Source organism: Puma concolor, chromosome E4 (assembly GCF_028749965.1).
Source record: "Puma concolor isolate L17-30 chromosome E4, mPumCon1.1.hap2, whole genome shotgun sequence".
NCBI lineage: Eukaryota > Metazoa > Chordata > Mammalia > Carnivora > Felidae > Puma > Puma concolor.
This window is the reverse complement of record NC_141683.1, coordinates 12,351,080-12,372,432: the sequence shown is the minus strand read 5'-3', so window position 1 is coordinate 12,372,432 and position 21,353 is coordinate 12,351,080. Positions and strand designations below refer to the sequence as shown.

Here is a 21,353-nt window from a genome sequence, read left to right as displayed (position 1 = left end):
CAGCCTCCCTTAATGCTAACTTCTTATGCAATATCAAAACCAATAAATTAACACTGGTAAAATTCATAGAGTGTATTCAAACTTCACCAGTAATACATGCACCCATACGTGTGTGCATGCAATTCTACCAAATGTGTAACTTTGCAAACACACTACCACTATAAGCACTTAACTATACATCAGCACAAGACTCCCTTGTGTTAACCCTTCTAGCCATACCTGTCCCGCCCCGCTCACTCACCCATCACCTTTGGCAACCACTAATCTATTCCCGATCTCTGTAACTGTGCTATTTCATGACTGTTACAAAAACAGAATCACGCAGTACATGTCTTTCTAAGATTGGCATTTTTCCACTCAACATATCTTCCTTGCGGTTCACTAGAGGTGTTGTGTCGATCAATGGCTCAGTCCTCTTTATCGCTGAGGAGTATTCCTGGTAAAGCTGTACCACAGTTTAACCATTCCCCCACTGAAAGACATTTGTGTAGTTTGCAATCTTGGGCTATTATAAATGAAGCTGGTTTTGGGGTGCCTGGGTGGCTCAGTTGGTTAAGCATCTGACCCGATTCCGGCTCAGGAAATGCTCCCAGGGTCATGAGATGGTGGGATAGAGCCCTGTGTTGGGCCCCACGCTGGGCATGGAGCCTGCTTAAGATTCTCTCTCTCTCTCTCTCTCTCTCTCTCTCTCTCTCTCTCGCTCTCTGCCCCTCCCCCGCTCATACGCACATGCTCTCTAACAAAACCAAAAAACGCTGCTTATGAAAATCCATGTACAATCTATATGTATCTTTAACTGCTTTACTTTCTGACATACATACTGCAAAGTGACACAGAATGGAATCTGTTTTTAGAAGATTAAATGTTCAATTAAAACAATACATGACCACAGTTAACAGGCTTACGGAGGGAGATTGCCCAAATCCTGGCCGAAATAGGAGATGTTAGTAAGGATGTGAAAAAGTATGTATTTGTGCATGTAATGGGGGAGGGAACAGAAAAGGGATGACGACAGGGTCCTTTGCAGAAGGGCAAACATTTAGTGTTGTCATTCTCTACTGGATGATTCTTTTGTTTTACATTTGTTATAGCACAGAGACTAAACCCTAACCTATTTTCAAAGTTTGGGAATGTTTGATAACAACTCTGTATTGCTTTAAGGGAAGTTGATTTTGTTCTGTAAATAAGACCTTTTTTAGTTCCAATATGAACATTTCCCTTGATGATCACAACCCACTATTAATGCACGCATATGTGTCAGATTCTAAATTTATTTTAGGCCAACCATGGAACATGCATGCTACAATTTATAGAGAATTAGAGAAATAATTATTACTCAAATATGGTAACTATAAGTTTCTCTGATCATTTTTGGGAGGTTTGATGTATGTTGTATGATATGCTTTAGACAATGGCATTTAAACAAAAGACTGACACTTCCAGATGACATCAGCAGGGAAGAAGAGCATGCGAAGAAACCTTACCAACAACAGCTGAGGGCTAAGTCCAGCTGACTCCAATGTACGACACATATCCTCAGTAGAGCTTTCTCCATGCAAACACTTCCAAAAAAAGAAGCTGCCTAGTAAAACAAAAGCAAAATGCATGAACCAACAGCTACTTACCATTTGGACTAACATTCTTCCTGAACTGCAATCTAGATCCCCAGAGAAGCAATACAGCACGAGAGAAGAGAAATGAATGGTTCGGTTTGTTGACTTTATAGCAGAAGGCAAATCATTCCATGTCTAGCACTGTCTCTTTAGTATAAGTAATAATCAATAACACTTTTATGACATAGTGCCTACATATCCAGAGTATCTGATGTTAACTGAAAAACATACATTAAATTTTCTCATTAATTTACTTTTAAAACAAACTGAATCTCTGAGATGCTATGAACTCCTCCCAGGCTTTCATCCAGAAGAGGCAGGTTTCAAAGAGCAGTTTATCAGGCCACCTACCTAAAGCCACATACTCCTCTTCACTCATCTTTTTGATGTTGATCGCATCTTTCTCATATTCTAAATATTCCAGGAATGTTTTTACAGGCAACACACCATCCTTATCATCAGAGAATCGGACGGTAGTAGTTCTGGACTTTTCCTGTTTGTACTTCTCTAGTAATGCCTGGAGCTTATGCAGTTCTTTTTCATCAAGCCTCAGTAACACAGCCAAGTCCTTAAAAAATAGGAAAAAAAAAGTCTTGAATAGACCATGACTCTTTCTCTGACTCTGCCAAAGGAGTCGACCCCATTATCTGAGGTGAAATTCAAGGCTATGAGCAAAAGACGGCTGTAACGTACTCCGCTTAAAACTTCACTCTCAAATCATGAGTGGAGTGTTATTTAAATAAATTAATCTTGAAATACTACATATAACTAAAAGTACCATTTTTATATAATGTCTTGAGAATATTCTCTTCTAAAATGTTCAGATTACACCTAATCGTATTAATGTATAATAAGAAAAAAATTACAAGAGTATCAACTACAACCCTTGTGATTCTAAGAAAACTAAAGGTCTGTTTGAAACAATATTTATTAAGCAGCAAAAACACAATAAAATAAAATACTGGAAACCAATCATCACTGCATTTACATGTATATCCTCTATGTAACTCTTAGGGACACAGGGATTGAAAAGTCACAGATAACATCCTGCCAGGCTTTCAAACTATTTTTATATCCCATATGTGCAAAAACATCTCCTGATACTATTATTTTTCTAAATTAGGAATAAGCATACACAAACACACACATACGTAAGAGACCATTTTGCCACAGCAAGCACAACTTTCTTCCCCCCATGCTACCTGATAAAACTGCGCTTGTTTAAGAATGCAGCTTTCTATTTATTAAGGCTGTTGTTTTTAAAAACACGCAGTAAATTGCAAAGTGCACTGAACACACACCAGCAGTTCAATTCAATTCTATACTGAATTGATATGAGCTTATATGAACTATGTCCCACAGACAACAAAAATGATTTCAAATTTGAATTTTAGTTTTACATGTACAATATTGGCCATTCAGCCTAGAAAATGATTGTATATTTTTAAAGGATCTAAAAGTCCACAGCAAAATATAATTTTTATAATTCTTAAAAAGTGCTTTAAAACTTAAAAAAAGAACAATCAGTTAAGAAACTGATTTCTTAAATTTTCTAAATCTTTTCTATTTGCAGACTATACTGGGTCTATTAAGTGGAAATGAATTCTATAAGGGATTATTAATGACATATATTTAACTTTCTCTGGCAAAGTAGGAGAGTTTGGATCTTACAAAAAAATTAAGCACTTAAGAATCTACAAAACGTCTAGGCAATCCTACAGACATAATTAAATCAACCTGACCTTTTTGTTGTTTGAAAGATTTTATACTACTGCTGAAGTAGAAAGAAAAACAAAAGATCTCCAAAAATGGCTTTGTCGTTTATAATATAGTATAATGATTTTATACTACTGCTGAAGTAGAAAGAAAAACAAAAGATCTCCAAAAATGGCTTTGTCGTTTATAATGGCAATCACAGAAAATGATGAAGACTGTTAAAATGCTTTTATGAAATCCATCTATAATCCCAAAGATTAAAAAGATGTTAAGAATATGTAAGTGGTTTCCAAGAGAAAAATCTTGTTTTTCTGTTTAAAAATTTTTTATTCACATACGTATATTTAAAATAAAAGGCTTCCACTTTAAACCTCAATTAAGTTTCAGATACACCTGGTAATTTTCTAAAAGCATTATCAGTGACTTGACAAATAACTAAAATCGCTTAATTTTCCTTTAGAGAGAGAAGCGGAAGACAAGAGGCTTTCAGGGCAAGCGACCTGTGCCCAGTCACACACGAATCTGAGGGAAAGACAGGACAATATTTCCCTCTGTTCCCTATTAAGAAATTTATTTATTTATTATTTACTTCCTTCCCTATTGATTGCTCTGTATGGAAAGTAAGAATTTGTATACACGCCCCAGAAATGAGTAATACTGCACCGTAATGAAGATTACAAGGCGCTGCCATTTTTTAATGTTTTACAGAATAAAAACATAGAACAGTTACTATAATGAAACACTATGATGTAAGACAGAATTTTTTAAAGCATTATGTAGTATACAACAGAGCAAGCTGTAGGAATGTGTTCACAACACCACCACAGAAAACCAATCTCTTCTGTTTGGCAGAATCTTTTTTTTTTTCTTTAAAGAAATTAAAATTTTCCTACTTTAGTAAACCAAGTTTATTGTAATTGGCAAATCTTGTCAAACTTATGTGGTATGAAGTAACCTTAAAAAAATGAGAAAAAAACAATGCTTCTACGGTAGTAAAAATAGATTAATAATCAAATGTAATATCTTAGCATAAATAATATAAATTTAACATTAAGGCACAGAGAGCCAGCAGGGGGTCTGGTAAAGAAATACACCTTTATACTTCATAAAAATTCTTAATTTTCTACTTTACTATCAATTAAAACATTAAAAATAATCCAAGAGATTATTTTGTATGATGAGGAGAATTACTTACATTATCTGAGAATGGTGTGTCTGAATGAAAATCAAGGGAATTTAACTGACTGACAGACTCATAAAGATGGAGTAGTTTCAGTTTATTGGCACAAAACTGTAGCAATCCTTCATCCACAGACTCCAGTTCTAAAAAAGGTGGAGGGGAAAAAATACATTAAAGAGATCTAGTTAGCCGACTCACAAAAGATTTTTCTCTCATTAACATTCATAGTCTTATATACTTCCCTGATGTTTTATTATTTTTTTGATTTAATTTTTTTATTTTTAAAAATTTATATCCAAATTGGTTATCATATAGTGCAACGATTTCAGGAGTAGATTCCTTAGTGCCCCTTCCCCACTTAGCCCATCCCCCCTCCCACAACCCCTCCAGTAACCCTCAGTTTGTTCTCCATATTTATGAGTCTCTTCTGTTTTGACCCCCTCCCCGTTTTTATATTATTTTTGTTTCCCTTCCCTTATGTTCATCTGTTTTGTCTCTTAAAGTGAAGTTTTGTCTCATGAGTGAAGTCATATGATTTTTGTCTTTCTCTAATTTCACTTAGCATAATACCCTCCAGTTCCATCCACGTAGTTGCAAATGGCAAGATTTTATTCTTTTTGATTGCTGAGTAATACTCCATCGTATATATACACCACATTTTCTTTATCCATTCATCCATTGATGGACATTTGGGCTCTTTCCATACTTTGGCTATTGTTGATAGTGCTGCTATAAACACGGGGGTGCATGTGTCCCTTCGAAACAGCACCCCTGTATCCTGTGGATAAGTGCCTAGTAGTGCAATTGCTGGGTCATAGGGTAGTTCGACTTTTAGCTTTTTGAGGAACCTCCATACTGTTTTCCAGAGTGGCTGCACCAGCTGGCATTCCCAGCCTGATGTTTTATTCTATTAAATATTGAGGTACTTAATAAGCTACAAGTATATATCTTCCATCATGGAAAAATGTCCAAATTCTTAAATGAAATAAGGCAGACTAGTAGTGGAGGGGAGGTGGGGAAAAACAGAAAGAGCTACCTGAGTCTAATACTCAATTTTTAAAACACTAAACCGAAAGCAGCCTTGAAGGTATCCTCTGTCAGCCCGGAGCTCACACGCTGCCTCCTGTGCCCACACACAGAGGCCGGCCGGCAGGAAGCTGCCTGGCTCCCGTTACCATGGTGCCTGCTGCCAACTGTGACTATGACAGGCCCACCCTCAAGGGAGGCAGAGACCACAGTGACATTCCCCATCCGTCCATCAGGCTTCTTGAAGAAAGTTTAATACCAGAGAAATACTCCTCTCTGTATAAAACATGCCTGCGTGGCAACTTACAAAAATTTTTTAACCTTTTATTTATTTTTGAGAGACAGACAGACAGACAGACAGACTGCAAGCAGGGAAGGAGCAGAGAGACAGGGAGACACAGAATCCCAAGCAGGCTCCAGGCTCTGAGCAGTCAGCACAGAGCCCGACACAGGGCTCGAACTCACAAACCGGGAGATCATGACCTGAGCCGAACTCAGATGCTTAACCGACTGAGCCACCCAGGCGCCCCTCCTGCATGGTAATTTAGATATAACCTAATATAAAACAACCATTATTTCAAAAGACAGACACTTTACCCCCAAGAGTTGTTATAGCCACAATAAAACTTATTAACATATTAAATAGGTAAAATTTTTAGGAATCCCAGTTCTGGGTAGAACTTGAAACCAGTGATGATTTTATAGAGCTCCAACAGTGGTGTTTGGTTTATTCTCAGCTCAGTGCAAGATAAATTCTGATTTAATAAATTTTAAGATTTTGATAAAGCCTTGAGGGACAGGGGAGCTTCAGAAGCATACTATGCTTTTTAACAGACATTTCCAACAAGTTGTATGCACTAAAGAAGTTCACTATCTTCCAAAAGGCAGCTTTAAATATGTGTGGAGAAAGCAAATCTCAAAATTAGGATGCTGAAAGTGTTGAAAGAGGATACTATGATTTGCTAATTAAACCACTTTACGTTGGCTTAAATATAAATATAAAGCTGGCTTTATATAATTAACATGACAAGCAGAAAGTCACAACTAGATGAAGTCTGCAAATTGCACACTACAATTTAATTGATGTTAGGGATTCTGAACAAATTGAATTTTGCTGGGCTAGCTAGCTGGAGTACAGAGTTAAAATCCTACAGATAGAGATGTAATTCTTTTTCGACAAATTCTGAACAGCAAAAAACAAGAACAAACAAACAAACAAAAGCAGAACTAATAATTTACTCATAGTCTGATTTGGGAAGTCCTCAGTTGTTCCTGAGGGAAATGGACGAGAAAATGTGGATTCTATACACTAAAAGAATATTCATTCAAAGCACAAATTTTTTTTATCATTTTCCCTGTCAAAACAAAATTAAAGAACTCTTCATCTGCAGAAACCGTTCTCCTCCCATAAAGGTAAACAGAAGAAAATGCCAGCAAGAGAACCTGGCTGTTTTTTGCACACCACCAGCTCATCTCCTCCCCGTGCCAATGGCTTTCACATGTGTATAGCTGTATCAGAATAATCACTTCTCGCCATCCTATGCTGGTGTCCTTCCCCCAGTAGAGAGATTTGAAAGAGAAATATTTTTATATTCAGAGAAAGCTCAGATGAAGATCAGCGCGTATACGAAATAGGGAGTAAAAGTCTCCAAATACCATGTCTTATGTGTATTATTTCCACGCTGAAGTAACATCATGGTATCTTTCACAGGAACAGCTTTCTATAATCAGAACTGTAAAATCTGAAGTGAGACCAGAACCTCCAATCAGTACAAACCCTATTACCTTGATTTTTTAAAGTGTCCATTAAAGTCTGAGTGATGTTTCTAAGGCAGGAAAATGGTAAACGTTCACTCGCCAAAATGCTTTCCAAAGCCTGGAAGAAAGATATTGAGCAATTGCAACAATTAAAAGGTAACGATTTTGTTTTTTAAGCTTTGTATTTATGCCTACACCTTCGTTGCCCCAAATTCCCAAGGGAAGCTCCATTGGTAAGATGTTTTAGCATACGTACCTGAGAATGAGGGTTGGTTGCATCATACGTAATAATCAACGAATTTCATCGCATACCCAATATGGTGGATGACAAAGAGTCCGGACTCAGAATGAGACAACTAGAAGGCAACTGGTGTTTAACAGAACGGCCAAGACAAACAGAAACCGAGACAAAGCCATTCACCAGTAAGAAGAGTGTAAGTCTATACCCCACGGGCATAAATGCAAAGCAGAGGCTGTTGCTGATGTGCCAATAACAAAATCTGACAAGAACTTAATTACTGCTTAATGAGTGCATTTGAGCACGGCCAGGTCAACCTACAGGCCATGGGAGATATATATGGCGCCACCTCACCCCAGCTACCTCTCCTGCCCTCCCCCAGTAGATGCTCTAGAGCCCTCACCATAGTTCCAAAATCTCCCTTTATGCCTAAAGAAGCAACCATCAGAATCACCAATGGGTAGACACAGCGGCTGAAGCTCATACTTACCCTTTCATACTACCACGTTAAACTGGCTTTTTTATCGATGAGATTAAATAGTTTCAAAAGCAGGCTGAGAATATGGCATGAGACAAAAATGGTATCACAACCCCCTCCGTGTGTGTGTGGGAAAGAAATGGGCTCAGAGGGTGGCTCAAGAGGTCGGTCAAGCCCATGATGTAGTTGCCTCACTACATGGTGGATGTAAAGAAAGTGACTTTTGAGAAAGGTAACACCCAAGAAAATGTAACCGCCTGTGTTCTGGTATTTATTACACAGAGGGGCAGCTGGCTGCCTATTTGTTCAGTTTTCTCAAGCCTAACCTGGTTTCCTTTCCCCCCTTAGTGTTGAAAACAATACACAACTTTTACTATCAGCTTTTCCTGCATTTTTAATAAAATTCATAGTTTCACGCACAATTCAGTAGTCTAGTAATTTTTAAAAAGGCCAAGATGACACTTTGTAATATGCTAAAGTTCCCAGTTTTGTTGTTCCAGGATGTAAGGTAAGAGAAAAGACAGTATCAAAATGAGAAGCCTTGTTTAGGTGAGAGCCCTCCCTTTCTACAGATTCTCTGAACTACCTTTCCTGGGTGCCCGCCTTGTCAGAGGAACGTCAGCTTTCATAACCAAGACTCTGCCCTGAGGAAAATGACAGCTAATTAGCCCTGTCAGAATGGAAACTGGATGAAAAGTCACAGGGACTTGCCTGTTTTACAATAAAACAAGAAGTGTCTCAACAAAATGACTACCACAGTAAGAGGGGATAAGAAATCAGTGTTCGCTAAATTCTCCCACACATCCGGCATTACTTTAGTTGCTGTGGATTATGAAACAGACATCTTTGGTGAAGACCCTACTTGAAGAGGCTTAAACGAGGTAAAAAGGGAAAAAAAAACTGGTGAGCTATAACCCATGTACATCAAGTAATTAGAAAACAAGGAGCCGGGGCGCCTGGGTGGCGCAGTCGGTTGAGCGTCCCGACTTCAGCCAGGTCACGATCTCACGGTCCGTGAGTTCGAGCCCCGCGTCGGGCTCTGGGCTGATGGCTCAGAGCCTGGAGCCTGTTTCCGATTCTGTGTCTCCCTCTCTCTCTGCCCCTCCCCCGTTCATGCTCTGTCTCTCTGTCCCAAAAATAAATAAACGTTGAAAAAAAAAAAAAAATTAAAAAAAGAAAACAAGGAGCCGTTGGCTATTCGGTTCTGATTAAAAGTAGACTAGGAGTTCAGAGATGTCCACGGGGATTGAAGCGTTGTGTAAGAACTCAGACAGCCAAAACTCAAGCAGCATTATGAGGGTTTTGATAAGAGGGTGCGAGGACAGAAATCACAGTGAACTGTCACAGCAGAATCCCAAACCTGGTAAAACTCAAGAAGCCTGACAAGGGCCTCTGACACAGCACACGTGAGAACGCGAACTAGCAGCACAAGGACTTTGAGAAGCAATTTTTCATCAACTAGTACAGCTAGCGTAGCTCATGCCCTACAATTCCCCTCTTAGGTATAAAACTCGGGAGAAACTCTTGCACACCGGGCGCCAGGAAACAAAGATACAGTATCCTAGTACAAGGATAATCACAGTATCACGGTAATGGCAAAAAACCAAAACACCGGCAACAACCTAAATGCCCACCGACAGGAGGCGAGTGAAGAAAGCAGAGTCACAGGGTGGAATCCATACAGTATGTGAGCACATGCAGTACATCCATCAACTGTAGAGAAACGAAATTCCGAACACTGGTCACATTAGGGATGGGGGAGGGGATTGAGGAGGGACAGGAGGCTCGTCAGAGTTCGTGGTAACATTCTATTTCCTCAGGGGGGTGGTCATACATAAGTGTTTATTATTATTCTTTAATCTGAATAAATGCTATGTATAGATACGTGTGTCTGTGTCTAAAACATGCATACACGTGTATGGTAGTACTGCTTAATTTTTAAAAGAAAAAGAAGGAGAAAGAGAGACAACACAACTTCCATATATGAATATAAAAAGGATGCATGAATAAAAACATGAAAAGGAAGACGTTAACCTGTCATGTTTGGAGGGAAAGAGGAAAACAAAGGCTTTCTTAAGAGAAATAGGTTACAGCCACTCGTCAGGAAAATTCACATGCATACTTACTTGTTTCTTCGTTGCAGGATACTTAATATCAAGAATTAATCCCTTTATTTCTGTTTCAACCAAATCTACAAAGAGAAAATTAACCCAACTAAATTTTTCACTATTATTACAAGGTAAACTTTATGTGGAAAGAAAAATGCATATATTTGTAGCTATCAGTCAGTCTAAAGGACTTCTGGTTTCTCTCACATTGTTACTTTACATGAATGTTAATATCTCCCAGGTGGCAAGCTTCATCTTTACAGAGCAATTCCAATAAAATATATACAGGATTACTTGCAGCTCACCTTATTTTAAGGAATTGCAACTGCTCAGAGATGAATCTTTTTTTTGAGAGAGAGAGAGCACAAGTGAGCACACAACAGTAGGGGAGGGGCAGAGGGAGAGGGAGAGAGAAACTCAAGGAGGCTCCACGACCAGCGCAGAGGCTGACCCAGGGCTCCATCCCACGACCTTGAGATCATGACCGGAGCTGAAATCAAGAGTCAGACTCTTACCCAACAGAGCCACCCAGGCGCCCCTGAACTATTTCGATTGCTCCGTTTATAATATGCTATTAATTTAGAAAATGATGAAAGAGCATGCTTTGTTATTTTGACTAAAGGACACCCACCGAGATTGGGAGGTTTTGTTTTCAGCAGGGTCGCCAGTTTCTTCACTAGGTGCATGTCCTTGGCTCGCTCACACTTCTTGTCGCTAAAACAATAAACACAACAAATTCTTACAGAACATGAAATCGCTTTCCTTCTAAGTCTGGCACACTCCAACTCTCTTTTCCTTTATGTTCTTCCTACTTAACTTTAAAGATCTCTGTCTAGGGGCACCTGGGTGCTTCAGTTGGTTGGGCGACCGACTTCGGCTCAGATCATGATCTCACGGCCCATGAGTTCAAGCCCCACGTCGGGCTCTGTGCTGACAGCTCAGAGCCTGGAGCCTGCTTCCCATTCTGTGTCTCCCCCTCTCTCTGCCCCTCCCCTGCTCACGCTCTGCGTCTCTCTGTCTCTCAATAATAAATAAACGTTAAAAAAAATAAAATAAAGATCTCTGTCTAATGAGAAAAAAACAGCAACAACAAAACAATAACTACAAAACCAAGAGCAAAACACGGGATGGAAAAGCTAGCAGAGGGATACCTGATAGATCTTACCTCAGTGCTAAATGGAAAGGAACGTTTACTGTTTTCACACTTCCAGACACTGGATCAACAAGACAGATCTGGTAAGTCTGTGGCTGCCAGCTCTGACTGGTGACATTATTTAAGCCCATTATTTTATAGCCAGGATACAGAAGCCTGAGGAAATCACATACCAATACGGTAAGAATATTAGAGAAAGGAGAAATGCCAGAAGTGCTTATATTATAGCTAGGGACCCCTACGTTAGTCTCGATTTGGGGGCACCACTAAGTAAAATAAACACTAACTGATACCAAAAACACAAGTAAAGCAGAGGTGACTGGTAGAATGACGCCTTGTTAAAATGTGTTAGAAAAATTAAGTGACAGGCCTATGGCAAACAAAGCATTCACCTCACTTAACATCATCTCCATGGGAATCTGAAGGAATCTCTCCTTTTGAGCCCCCACAGCATAAGTAAGGGATGGGGGCAAATGGCAACACCACAGGTCACTTTATTAAATTCAGTAGCATATCATGGCCTTTTCATTAAGATTTTTTGTTGTTGTTATTAAATACTTAATCCTTAATTATATACCAGGCACTCACAGGGAAATACCATAATAGAGAACACTGCAATTCTCAAACGACTTGCAATCTAATAAGTAGCTTTAATAGAAGCTTTACTTGAACAAAAGCATTCCTTTTTGTAACCAGGAAAATGACGGGGTCTGCGGCTTACCTGCAGTGCTTTCCCACGTTGAAGGCTCCTACCCTAGGCCCCTGCTGTGTGCCCCACACTTCCAAGATTCCTCTTCTGGGTGCGTAGATCACAAGGAACTGAGCTACACGACTTGGACCCTGAGTATTTCCAAAGGGGGAAAAGTCCGCCTTTTCTGGTACCCTTTCGTGGAGGTCCTCTACGATTTGCATCCAACCGATCTGTGCATCTCGATACCCTTTGAGACAGAGGAAAAGGGCAGCTAATTAGTTAATTAATCTAGGTTCAACCGTAGCTTTCTGATGCACTCTGGGATATTTTAGCCAGGGGTTTAAGAAGAGCTATAAAAGCACATTACCTTTTTATTATGAAATGGCTTCGACAGAAAAGATAATAATAATTGTAACAAATACTGACTCAATCACCAAGTCATACTAAATCCAGAAGTTTGTTAAATTTGCTTCCGATCCCTTTTTTTCTTTAAAAAGAAAACGGCTGTCATTAAGGCTTCATGAGTCCCTTCCCTGATCCCATTCTCTCTCCTCCTTCTCTTTACAAAATTCTTTCCCTTTAAAAACTCTGGGGGAGGTTACCAGGCTTGGATTTGAAGAAAAGTCCCATTAAAATGTAAGAAAAAGATCAACCTGATCTTGTGCTTTTCAAATCCTGTGGTGCTACGCAGATGGGGGGGATGCGGTGCCAGGTGGCAGCAGGAAGCCCGTGCCTCTGAGAAGAGGCAGCCGACACAGTCTTCCATCTCAGGGGGGCCCCTTCCACCGGCCACAGGCCCCTCTCTTCCAAATACGGGGGAACAGCACCAGCCGCAGAAGGGAAGGCCACAATGCCTCCAACAACATCGCTGTAGTGGATGTGGGCCCGCTGGGACACCTATGTCTTCTATATTCTGGAAAAGTCTTGCTGAGAACCACCCCTGATGCTATTTCAGAAGACAGACACCGAGAAGAAATGATGTGTCTGCGGTGCTGAAACCTACCTCTATAGACACTTAAACACATAACAGGTAAACACTGCAGGAATTCTCTGGCAAGAAGGTGATACTGGTCTCCATCTGTCCAGAGTACTTTAATCTCCTCAAATCCATTTTTCCTCGCATTGCTAAGCAGAGACCACGTTGCATCACAGCTGGGATTTCCTACCATATTACTGACATATTACTATTCCAAGGATTGCAAAACAATGCATTCTCCCCTTGTTCCTTGGTCAAAGAGATTTTACCTTTCTCAGGCTGACAATGTGCCTAGATATTTTCAAGTCTCCCTTATAGTTAGGTATGACTATGTGACTAAGTCCTGACTAATGCACTGTGGAAAGAGCTTGGCAGGGAATCATCTTCAAAGCGGACTGGCTCAGTTGGAAGTTCTTCCTCTTCCTTTCTTTCTTCATGGAACTCAGACAAGAAGACTGGAGCTCCAGTAGTCATTTGAACCATGAAATAACCTTGAGTAGGGAAGCTACATAAAAGGCGAATGGGTCCTGAGGTTGTCATGGGCATATCATTACAATCCCGAACTTGAGTCGTTTATTAGCAACTAACTACAACTCCTAACTGACATTTTACCAAGAAACTGACCCCAGCATATGGATATGGAAGTCAAATAAGCAAAAATTATTTTGCCGTCTTTAGTTTGAAAGACTTAGCATTCTAGATTTGAAGAGAACATTTGACTTAAGCGTGACCTTGTGAAGTGGAATGAATATAACAGGAGCAAGAAACTGACTTCAGGAATTTGACAAGGACAGAATTGAAAAGGACATAAGGAAGAAATTAAAAGCGTATAAACTGATCAAACTTAAAGTTAACAGACCAACTGGACTGGATCAAGTGTGGCTGATGGGAGTTCTTGTTAAAAAAAAAAAAAGAAAGCATACACGTAATGCACTAGGCAGTGTTGTTAATTAGAAGCTGAAGGATGAGAATACTGCTCAACTATAGGGGTAAAAAGCAAATTAACTTTTTTCTAGATTTTTATAAGGAAGTACCTTTCCACATGCGTATTGCGATTCCTCTAGCTACATCCAATAAAATAACTCTGCCAAAATCATCCGTTACTGCTGCCAGCGTGTTACATGGAGACAGACATATACTTTCACCATGGCGTCTAGAATCTGGAAGTCCAAATCTGATATTTAAAAGAAAATAAAAAGCTCAAATCAAACTCCAATCTAGAAAAAGTTAACAGAATAATGAAATGTGTAAATAAAATAGGCAAAATCTGCTTTTAGGTAAAGAAATATAAACTTTGCACGGATTCATGGTGAATTTATTAACTAATCGTACCAGACACTTTGCAACACAAAATGCATAAGAAGTTTCTTCCATTATAAAATAAAAACAGGTAAGTTTTATTTCATAGATTTTCCACATAAGTATCCATAATCTTATATTTTTAGGGAATATCAAGTATAACTATCTTTTCTTGATGAAGTGTTATGTCAGAGGAAACAGTACCCTCATGACCAATTTTAGAATACTATGCTTCTATACAAGCATATTTCGTCTGTCCTAAGTTCATTTTTTTTTTAATATTTATTTTGAGAGAGAGCATACAAACATTCAAGCAGGGAAGGGGGAGGGGGACAGAGGGAGGGGGGGGAGAGAGAGAGAGAGGTGGGGAGAGAGAGAGAGAGAGAGAGGTGGGGAGAGAGAGAGAGAGAGAGAGAGAGAGAGGTGGGGAGAGAGAGAGAGAGAGAGAGAGAGAGGGAGGGAGGGAGGGAGGGAGGGGGAGAGAGAGAGAGAATCCCAAGCAGGTCTCAATGCGTCAGCATAGAGCCCCATGAGGGGCTTGAACTCACGAACCGTGAGATCATGACCTGAGCTAAAATCAAGAGCTGGACGCTTAACCGACTGAGCCATCCAGGCGCCCCTGAAGTTTGTATTTCTGACCTCTACTTTCTGCTGGCACCAACAAATCTGCCTGAAGAACTCTCCCTCTTCTAAATAACTATATTTTTATTATTATTTTTTTAATGTTTATTTTTGAGGAGAGAGAAACAGAGCACAAACAGGTGAGGGGCAGAGAGAGAGGGGGACAGGATCGGAAGCAGGCTCCAGGCTCCGAGCTGTCAGCACCAAGCCCAATGTGGGGTTCGAACTCACAAGCTGTGAGATCATGACCTGAGCTGAAGTCAGATGCTCAACCACCTAAGCCACTCAGGTGCCCCTAAATAATTATCTTTAAACTGTTCTTGGTCTATAACCAATCTTACTAGAACTGCAAGATAAAAGTAAAGAGGTACTACAAAAGGACCAAGTGCACTCACTTTGAGAAAAGCCCCTGAGACAAAGTGTCCAAATTCTGTTACATCTGTGTGCAGGCAGAGGGCAGCTTGGCTTACTTCTTGATTCTTAAGTGAATTTAGAAAATGTAAGGTGTTACAGTATTTTAAAATAATATGAAACAACCTTAGAGGATAATCTTCAATAAATTTTAATAACAGACAGTTCGTTATATCTCTTTAGTTAAAGAATATCTACAAGGGGGGGGGTTTGATTCTGTTTCCCTTCATGGTAGGTATTTTATATTAGGTAACACAAACGATTTAAAAACAAAATCAAGCAAAAATCACGCCCTCTCCCTGCACAATCTGACAAATACACTATCCTACAGCACCAGTGAAGTCAACAAAAAAGCACAAGCCTGCATTCCTCAGAGTGCTTGAATGCACAGACTCCTCATTTTTGTTTTTTTTTAAAGAAATTACTAAGCACTTTTTAAGTTTACACAGTTGATTGACAAACTAAACTTTCTTTAAAAAACTAACCGCTATCTGGGACGCCTGGGTGGCTCAGGTGGTTGAGCATCTGACTCTTGATTTCAGCTCAGGTCATGATCTCACGGTTTGTGGGATTGAGCCCCATGTCAAGCTCCACACTGCCAGCACAGATGCGCTGCTCTCTCTCTCTCTCTCTCTGTCCCTCCCCCATGCAGGCATGCTCTCTCTCTCTCTCTCAAATAAATAAAAAAACCTAACAAAAAACTCTACAGCTATCACAGAACTAATTTTCCTAAAACTTAAGCTAAGGTTCTAGGTGTTTGCAAGAAAGCACACTCCACAAACACACACTGAGCGCCTACTGTATGACAGGGAGACAGCTGTGGACAAAACACACGACAATCACCTTCTTCGTGGAGTTTATATTCCGACAGAAAAAGTCTCACATTAATGACTTTCAGAAGCTCCACAAACTCACGAGATCAACAAATCAACCAAACTCATAGAAAGACCAACGTGGCGCCTGGGCGGCTCAGTCGGTTAAACACCTGACTTCGGCTCAGGCGACGATCTCATGGTTTGTGAGTTCGAGCTCCGCATCGGGCTCTGTGCTGACAGCTCGGAGCCTGGAGCCTGCTTCGGATTCTGTGTCTCCCTCTCCCTCTGCCCCTGCCCTGCTCATGCTCTCTCCATTTCTCTCTCAAAAATAAATAAAACATAAAAAAAATTTTTTTTTTAAAGGCCATACATTTCACGGTACATTTTCACAAACACCACAATGGGAGACGAGCACGGCCAACTTGCCTTACAGCTAACGGGGCAGCGGGCTCCACCTTCGGCTTCTGCTTCGGCACCACCTCTTCCTCGTGCTTACTTTTCCAACCGAGCCAACCACTGACCGGAAAGAGAATTTAGAATAAAACCAGGGCTTCCAACATTCTAATGTGCAGATTATCAAAACAGATGTGAAAACCAAGCGAGATACAAATTAGATCATCTTGCAGTCAAGCGTTCCGTAATTACCTGGCAGCGTTAAATAAAGCCGAAGTGAGCTTACTTGCAACAGCCAGGGCAACATGAGATAATAATGGTTGCGTGCTTCCCTGAAAAACAAGACATTTGAAAGAGAACAGGGAATAGCTGACAACCAAAATATACTTTCTAAACAAGGCTTACTTTTAAAGATTTTGAAAGGCTGTAAAGCCTGGACCATCAAAAATAGCATCTTTCAGAGAGTGCAATAAACATGATTTTAGGAAGTAGGAATACAATCAGAAGTTTTAACTCTACAGTTTAAAAGTAAAACCACCACCAGTCCATTTTATCTTCAGGATCAGCCTCCTTAAATTGTAATTTAATTTAAAAAGTTTAACTAGGGCGTTAACATGGCATTATTCTAGCAAGGCTGTGGATCTCCTGTCTACTCACAACTGGCTCCCGTCCCTCTTTTTTTTTTTTTTTTTTTAATGTATATTTTTATGAAAGTAAAAAGATAGTTTGGACAATTCTAAGAAGGCTGTTTTATAAGCGAGAAATAAGAGCCACCAAGTCCAGCACCTAACTTTCCCCTATTTTTAGGAACCAATTTTCACCACTTGTATCCGCCACAGCGGGTAACTTTACAATTCCTGATTTACTGCAGTCTCTGGTGGGCTATAAGTAACCCTGAGACGCTGATTAGTGCACCAGTGTTTTTTTTCAACGTTTATTTATTTTTGCGACAGAGAGAGACAGAGCATGAACGGGGGAGGGGCAGAGAGAGAAGGAGAGGGAGACACAGAATCAGAAACAGGCTCCAGGCTCTGAGCCATCAGCCCAGAGCCTGACGCGGGGCTCGAACTCGCGGACGGCAAGATCGTGACCTGGCTGAAGTCGGACGCTTAACCGACTGCGCCACCCAGGCGCCCCAACCAGTGTTTAAAGACAAATCAACCGTTCAGGAAGTTGGGGGAGCTGAAATGGAGAAATGTGTTGGTTTTACGCTGACTTTAGTACCTTTTCAGTTCACCTAAAGAATCTAGAAGGAAGTCAGTGGGGATTAATTTTAGCTTACATTGAAAACTTAGAAACGTAAACTGCCTAATCTTTCTAAGGCTAACTTACAATATCCAATTTGCAGACAAGGTGAAAAACCGAGAGAGGCCTTACCCGTGATCAGTGACAAAACTCTTACCTCTAAAGCATAGAAGAAGCCAGTGAATGGATTGGACCCGACAGTGATGTACTGAGACATGGCAGGTGGGCTGTTTTTAATTGCTGCATTAAATCCACCTACATTGGAAGCAGTCTTCATTTGATCAAACGGGGACAGAGTCATAATACCTAATGACGAAACAACAGCAACAACACGTGAGCTAAATGCACTGAAATGACACTGTCACTTCAGGTCATTACATTTTCGATTCCATTCAAAGATGCAAACTGCTTACTTTTATAGAACAGATAAAAGTCATTTTTAAATGACTGTAAAACCAATGTCATAAAATATTAAAAGTGCCACCTATTTCTCTAAGCCATAAAATACTACAAAATTTCAATATTAACTTTTTGACACATACAAACTCAGACAGTACAAAAGGTATCCAGTCTGCCCAGATCTCCAGGCATCAGTCAGTTCCCAGAGGCAACAAGTGAAACCGTGTCTTACGCCGCCTTCAGGAGATGTTGTACAACAGATGACAGCACACCAAGTAAAAGGATGTGTGTCTTACTCGTTTATTTCATAAAACATCAAAGAGACGTGCCACGTTCTTCTCAGTCACCCAGAACATTCCACGACGGCCATACCGTAAGTGATTTGACCTCTGATGGATATTTAGGTTGTTTCCCATCTTTGCCACTACCAATAACGCTGTGATAAAGATCTCTGATATGTCTTTGAACACCTATGTATGTCTATCAGTACGGAAAATTCTTACAGACAGAAATTCTCAAAGGGGATCACATTTTTAAACATTTTATTACATACCGTTACACTGCATTCCATAGAGGTGGCGTTAATTTACACGGCCACCAAAAAGACGAGAGCATCTGTGCTCTGTATCCTACCCCTCCCAACACAGCAAAAAACAAACACTTTCAACCTTTACTCTGTAGTCCAGAAATCCCCAACCTTTTCGAAGGAAGAGTTAACTTTTTGTTTCCCCAAGGCTCTAAGAGTAAAAGCAGACAGACTGCTGACACCCACATGCTTGTCTGGAGTAGCAAAGGAAAAACCAAGGTCATGTAAATTCACCTGGGGGGGCAGGGAGAGAGAGATGGGAGCAGCAGGTGGTGGAGGAAGCTTAGAGATCCAGGAAGTAAAGATGTGCTGCCAAGATTCAACCTATGTGGACTCAGGCACACATGCGGTACCTGGGTATTCACATGGTCCGTGAAGATACTCAGTTGGAAAGTTCTAAACTCAAATACACTGTAGACTGGAACAGGAGTTACCCTAATTTTCACATATAGGTATTGCCTCGACTTGACCTGCAAATGGTCAAAAAACACAATGTTCCTGAAGAAGAGTCCTGGGAAAGGAAATACTTTTAGGGAGAGACCGAGCAGGCCATTTGCTGGACTGAGGGATTGAAGTGATCAAATAATTGTCAAAGCTGGACTATTCTCAAAGAGCAGAACACCTGTCCCACCTTCATGAATAAGTTCATGATTCAATATACAAAATGTTTTTACTATGTGATAAAAATCTGCATAACTTTGGCCTGACACTACCAGAATGAAATCAAAGGGTGGACTGTGTGACATATAAATTGAAATTTAAGTTTTTGTTTTTAAAAAACAATTTTTTTTTTTTTAACGTTTATTTATTTTTGAGGCAGAGAGAGACAGAGCATGAACGGGGGAGGGGCAGAGAGAGAGGGAGACACAGAATCGGAAGCAGGCTCCAGGCTCTGAGCCAGCAGCCCAGAGCCGGACGTGGGGCTCGAACTCACGGACCGCGAGATGGTGACCTGAGCTGAAGTCGGACGCTTAACTGACTGAGCCACCCAGGCACCCCTGAAATTTAAGTTTTAAAATAACCTCTCTCGGGGCGCCTGGGTGGCTCAGTCAGTTAAGTGTCCGACTCTTGATTTCAGCTCAGATCATGATCCCCATGTCATGGGATGGAGCCCCATGCTGGGCTCTGCACTGGCAGCGAGAAGCCTGCTTGAGATTCCCTCTCCCTCTCTCGGCCCCTACACTAAATGCACCTGCTCTCTCTCCCCCAAAATAAATTAAAAAAAAATTTTTTAAATAACTTCTTCCTATACTCCAATAGGCACTCCTCTCCCACAGCCTACGAATCGCTGACTGCATCCCTGAGGTCTTATGTGCACGGTCCTGCTCTCTGTACTGCGGCAAAGCGGTGAAATCGAGAGACCCGTGGTCTGTTGAGTCACCAATCTGAGCATTATTTTTCATTGATTTAAGGTAAATGAAGATACAGCTTATTGACAGCCCTTCTTCTCCCCATATCCTTTCAATATATAAATATTTCAATTTCTTATTAAATATACACTTTCATTATTAGGAATGAGGTGAATATTACTGCTGAGACAAGCTGCCTACTATAAGTGTATTTCCTTAGATGTGAACTTTTTGTGTTTTTCCTGAACATCTTATCTGAGGCCTTTCCACACTTTGAAACTTAGTATAAATATTAATATAATTTATATTATAAAAATTACAATTTACAGTTAAAATACATATTAAAATATATTTATGTAAATATAATACTAATTTGAAATATAATTTATGATTAAATGTTAATCCACCATTATTTTAAATATCATTATTAAAATATAAATATTAATTTAACTCTTAATATAAATTTCCATAAAGTCAAACTCGGATAATTTTCTAGGTCTGTTATAGTGGCTAAAGAAGACCTCTTTGACAAAATAATATCTGGGCAGAGACCTAAATGAGGTGAGAGAGAGAGAGAGAGCGAGCCATGGCTAGCTGGGTAGAATTTTCCAGGCAGAAGGAGCCACAATCACAAATGCTCTCAAGCAGGAGGCCACCTGGTGTATCTGAGGAACCACTAGGAGATGTGGTCAAACACATGGGGCGGGGCGGGGGGGTGGGGGGGGAGGTACTAAAGAAGATAAGGTAAAAGACACACCATAAACCAGGCAATGTCAGGCCTTGTATGCCACTATAAGGCCTTTGGATTTTATTAGGAATAAGACAGGAAGCCACTATAAAAATAACATTTTGCACAGAAGAGTGACAAAAACATGACTTACATTTCAAAAGGCTATTAGCTGCTAACCGGCAAACGGATTTTAGAGAGGGAAGAAAGGAAGCAGAAAGACCAGTTAGAATGGTTTTTTCCTCAATCATTCAGGCAGGAGATGATGGTGGCTTAGACCACGGTGCTCACAATGATGGAGATGAGCGGTGGTCAGAAAGGGTCTGCTGTGCAGGAAGAAGCGGGGGTGGGGGGGTAACTGCTGGATGAAAAACCTGAGAGAAGGAGGGGTCAAGGATGACTCAGAATCTTGGGTGTGAGCAACAGAAGAGATGATAAGAAAAAAGGAGAAACAAGTTTGGGGGAGGAAATAAAAAATTCCAATTTGGATATGTTAAGTCTGGATACCCTGGTGGAAAATGAATTTTATAGAAATGAATTTTAAGGAAGAGGTCAAGACTGAACATAAAAA

At 40.3% G+C, this 21,353-nt stretch overlaps 1 protein-coding gene across 5 annotated transcripts in view; it reads right to left on the bottom strand.

The window, feature by feature from the left end:
• RAB3GAP2 (RAB3 GTPase activating non-catalytic protein subunit 2) overlaps positions 1-21,353 on the bottom strand; it is a 102,455-nt gene that overhangs the window by 30,065 nt on the left and 51,037 nt on the right. For all 5 annotated transcript variants that reach the window (XR_015246423.1, XM_086694713.1, XM_086694715.1 and 2 more), the window contains exons 10-21: positions 17,879-18,027; positions 16,729-16,808; positions 16,510-16,599; positions 13,972-14,111; positions 11,992-12,208; positions 11,283-11,426; positions 10,749-10,831; positions 10,136-10,200; positions 7,321-7,411; positions 4,525-4,652; positions 1,965-2,181; positions 1,485-1,582 (exon numbers count right to left, since the gene is read on the bottom strand). Coding sequence is in view for 4 of the 5 variants with exons in the window: in XM_086694713.1 (XP_086550839.1) it covers positions 1,485-1,582; positions 1,965-2,181; positions 4,525-4,652; positions 7,321-7,411; positions 10,136-10,200; positions 10,749-10,831; positions 11,283-11,426; positions 11,992-12,208; positions 13,972-14,111; positions 16,510-16,599; positions 16,729-16,808; positions 17,879-18,027 (1,502 nt within the window). In the remaining variant the exon portion in view is untranslated. The remainder of the gene's footprint in view (positions 1-1,484; positions 1,583-1,964; positions 2,182-4,524; positions 4,653-7,320; positions 7,412-10,135; positions 10,201-10,748; positions 10,832-11,282; positions 11,427-11,991; positions 12,209-13,971; positions 14,112-16,509; positions 16,600-16,728; positions 16,809-17,878; positions 18,028-21,353) is intronic.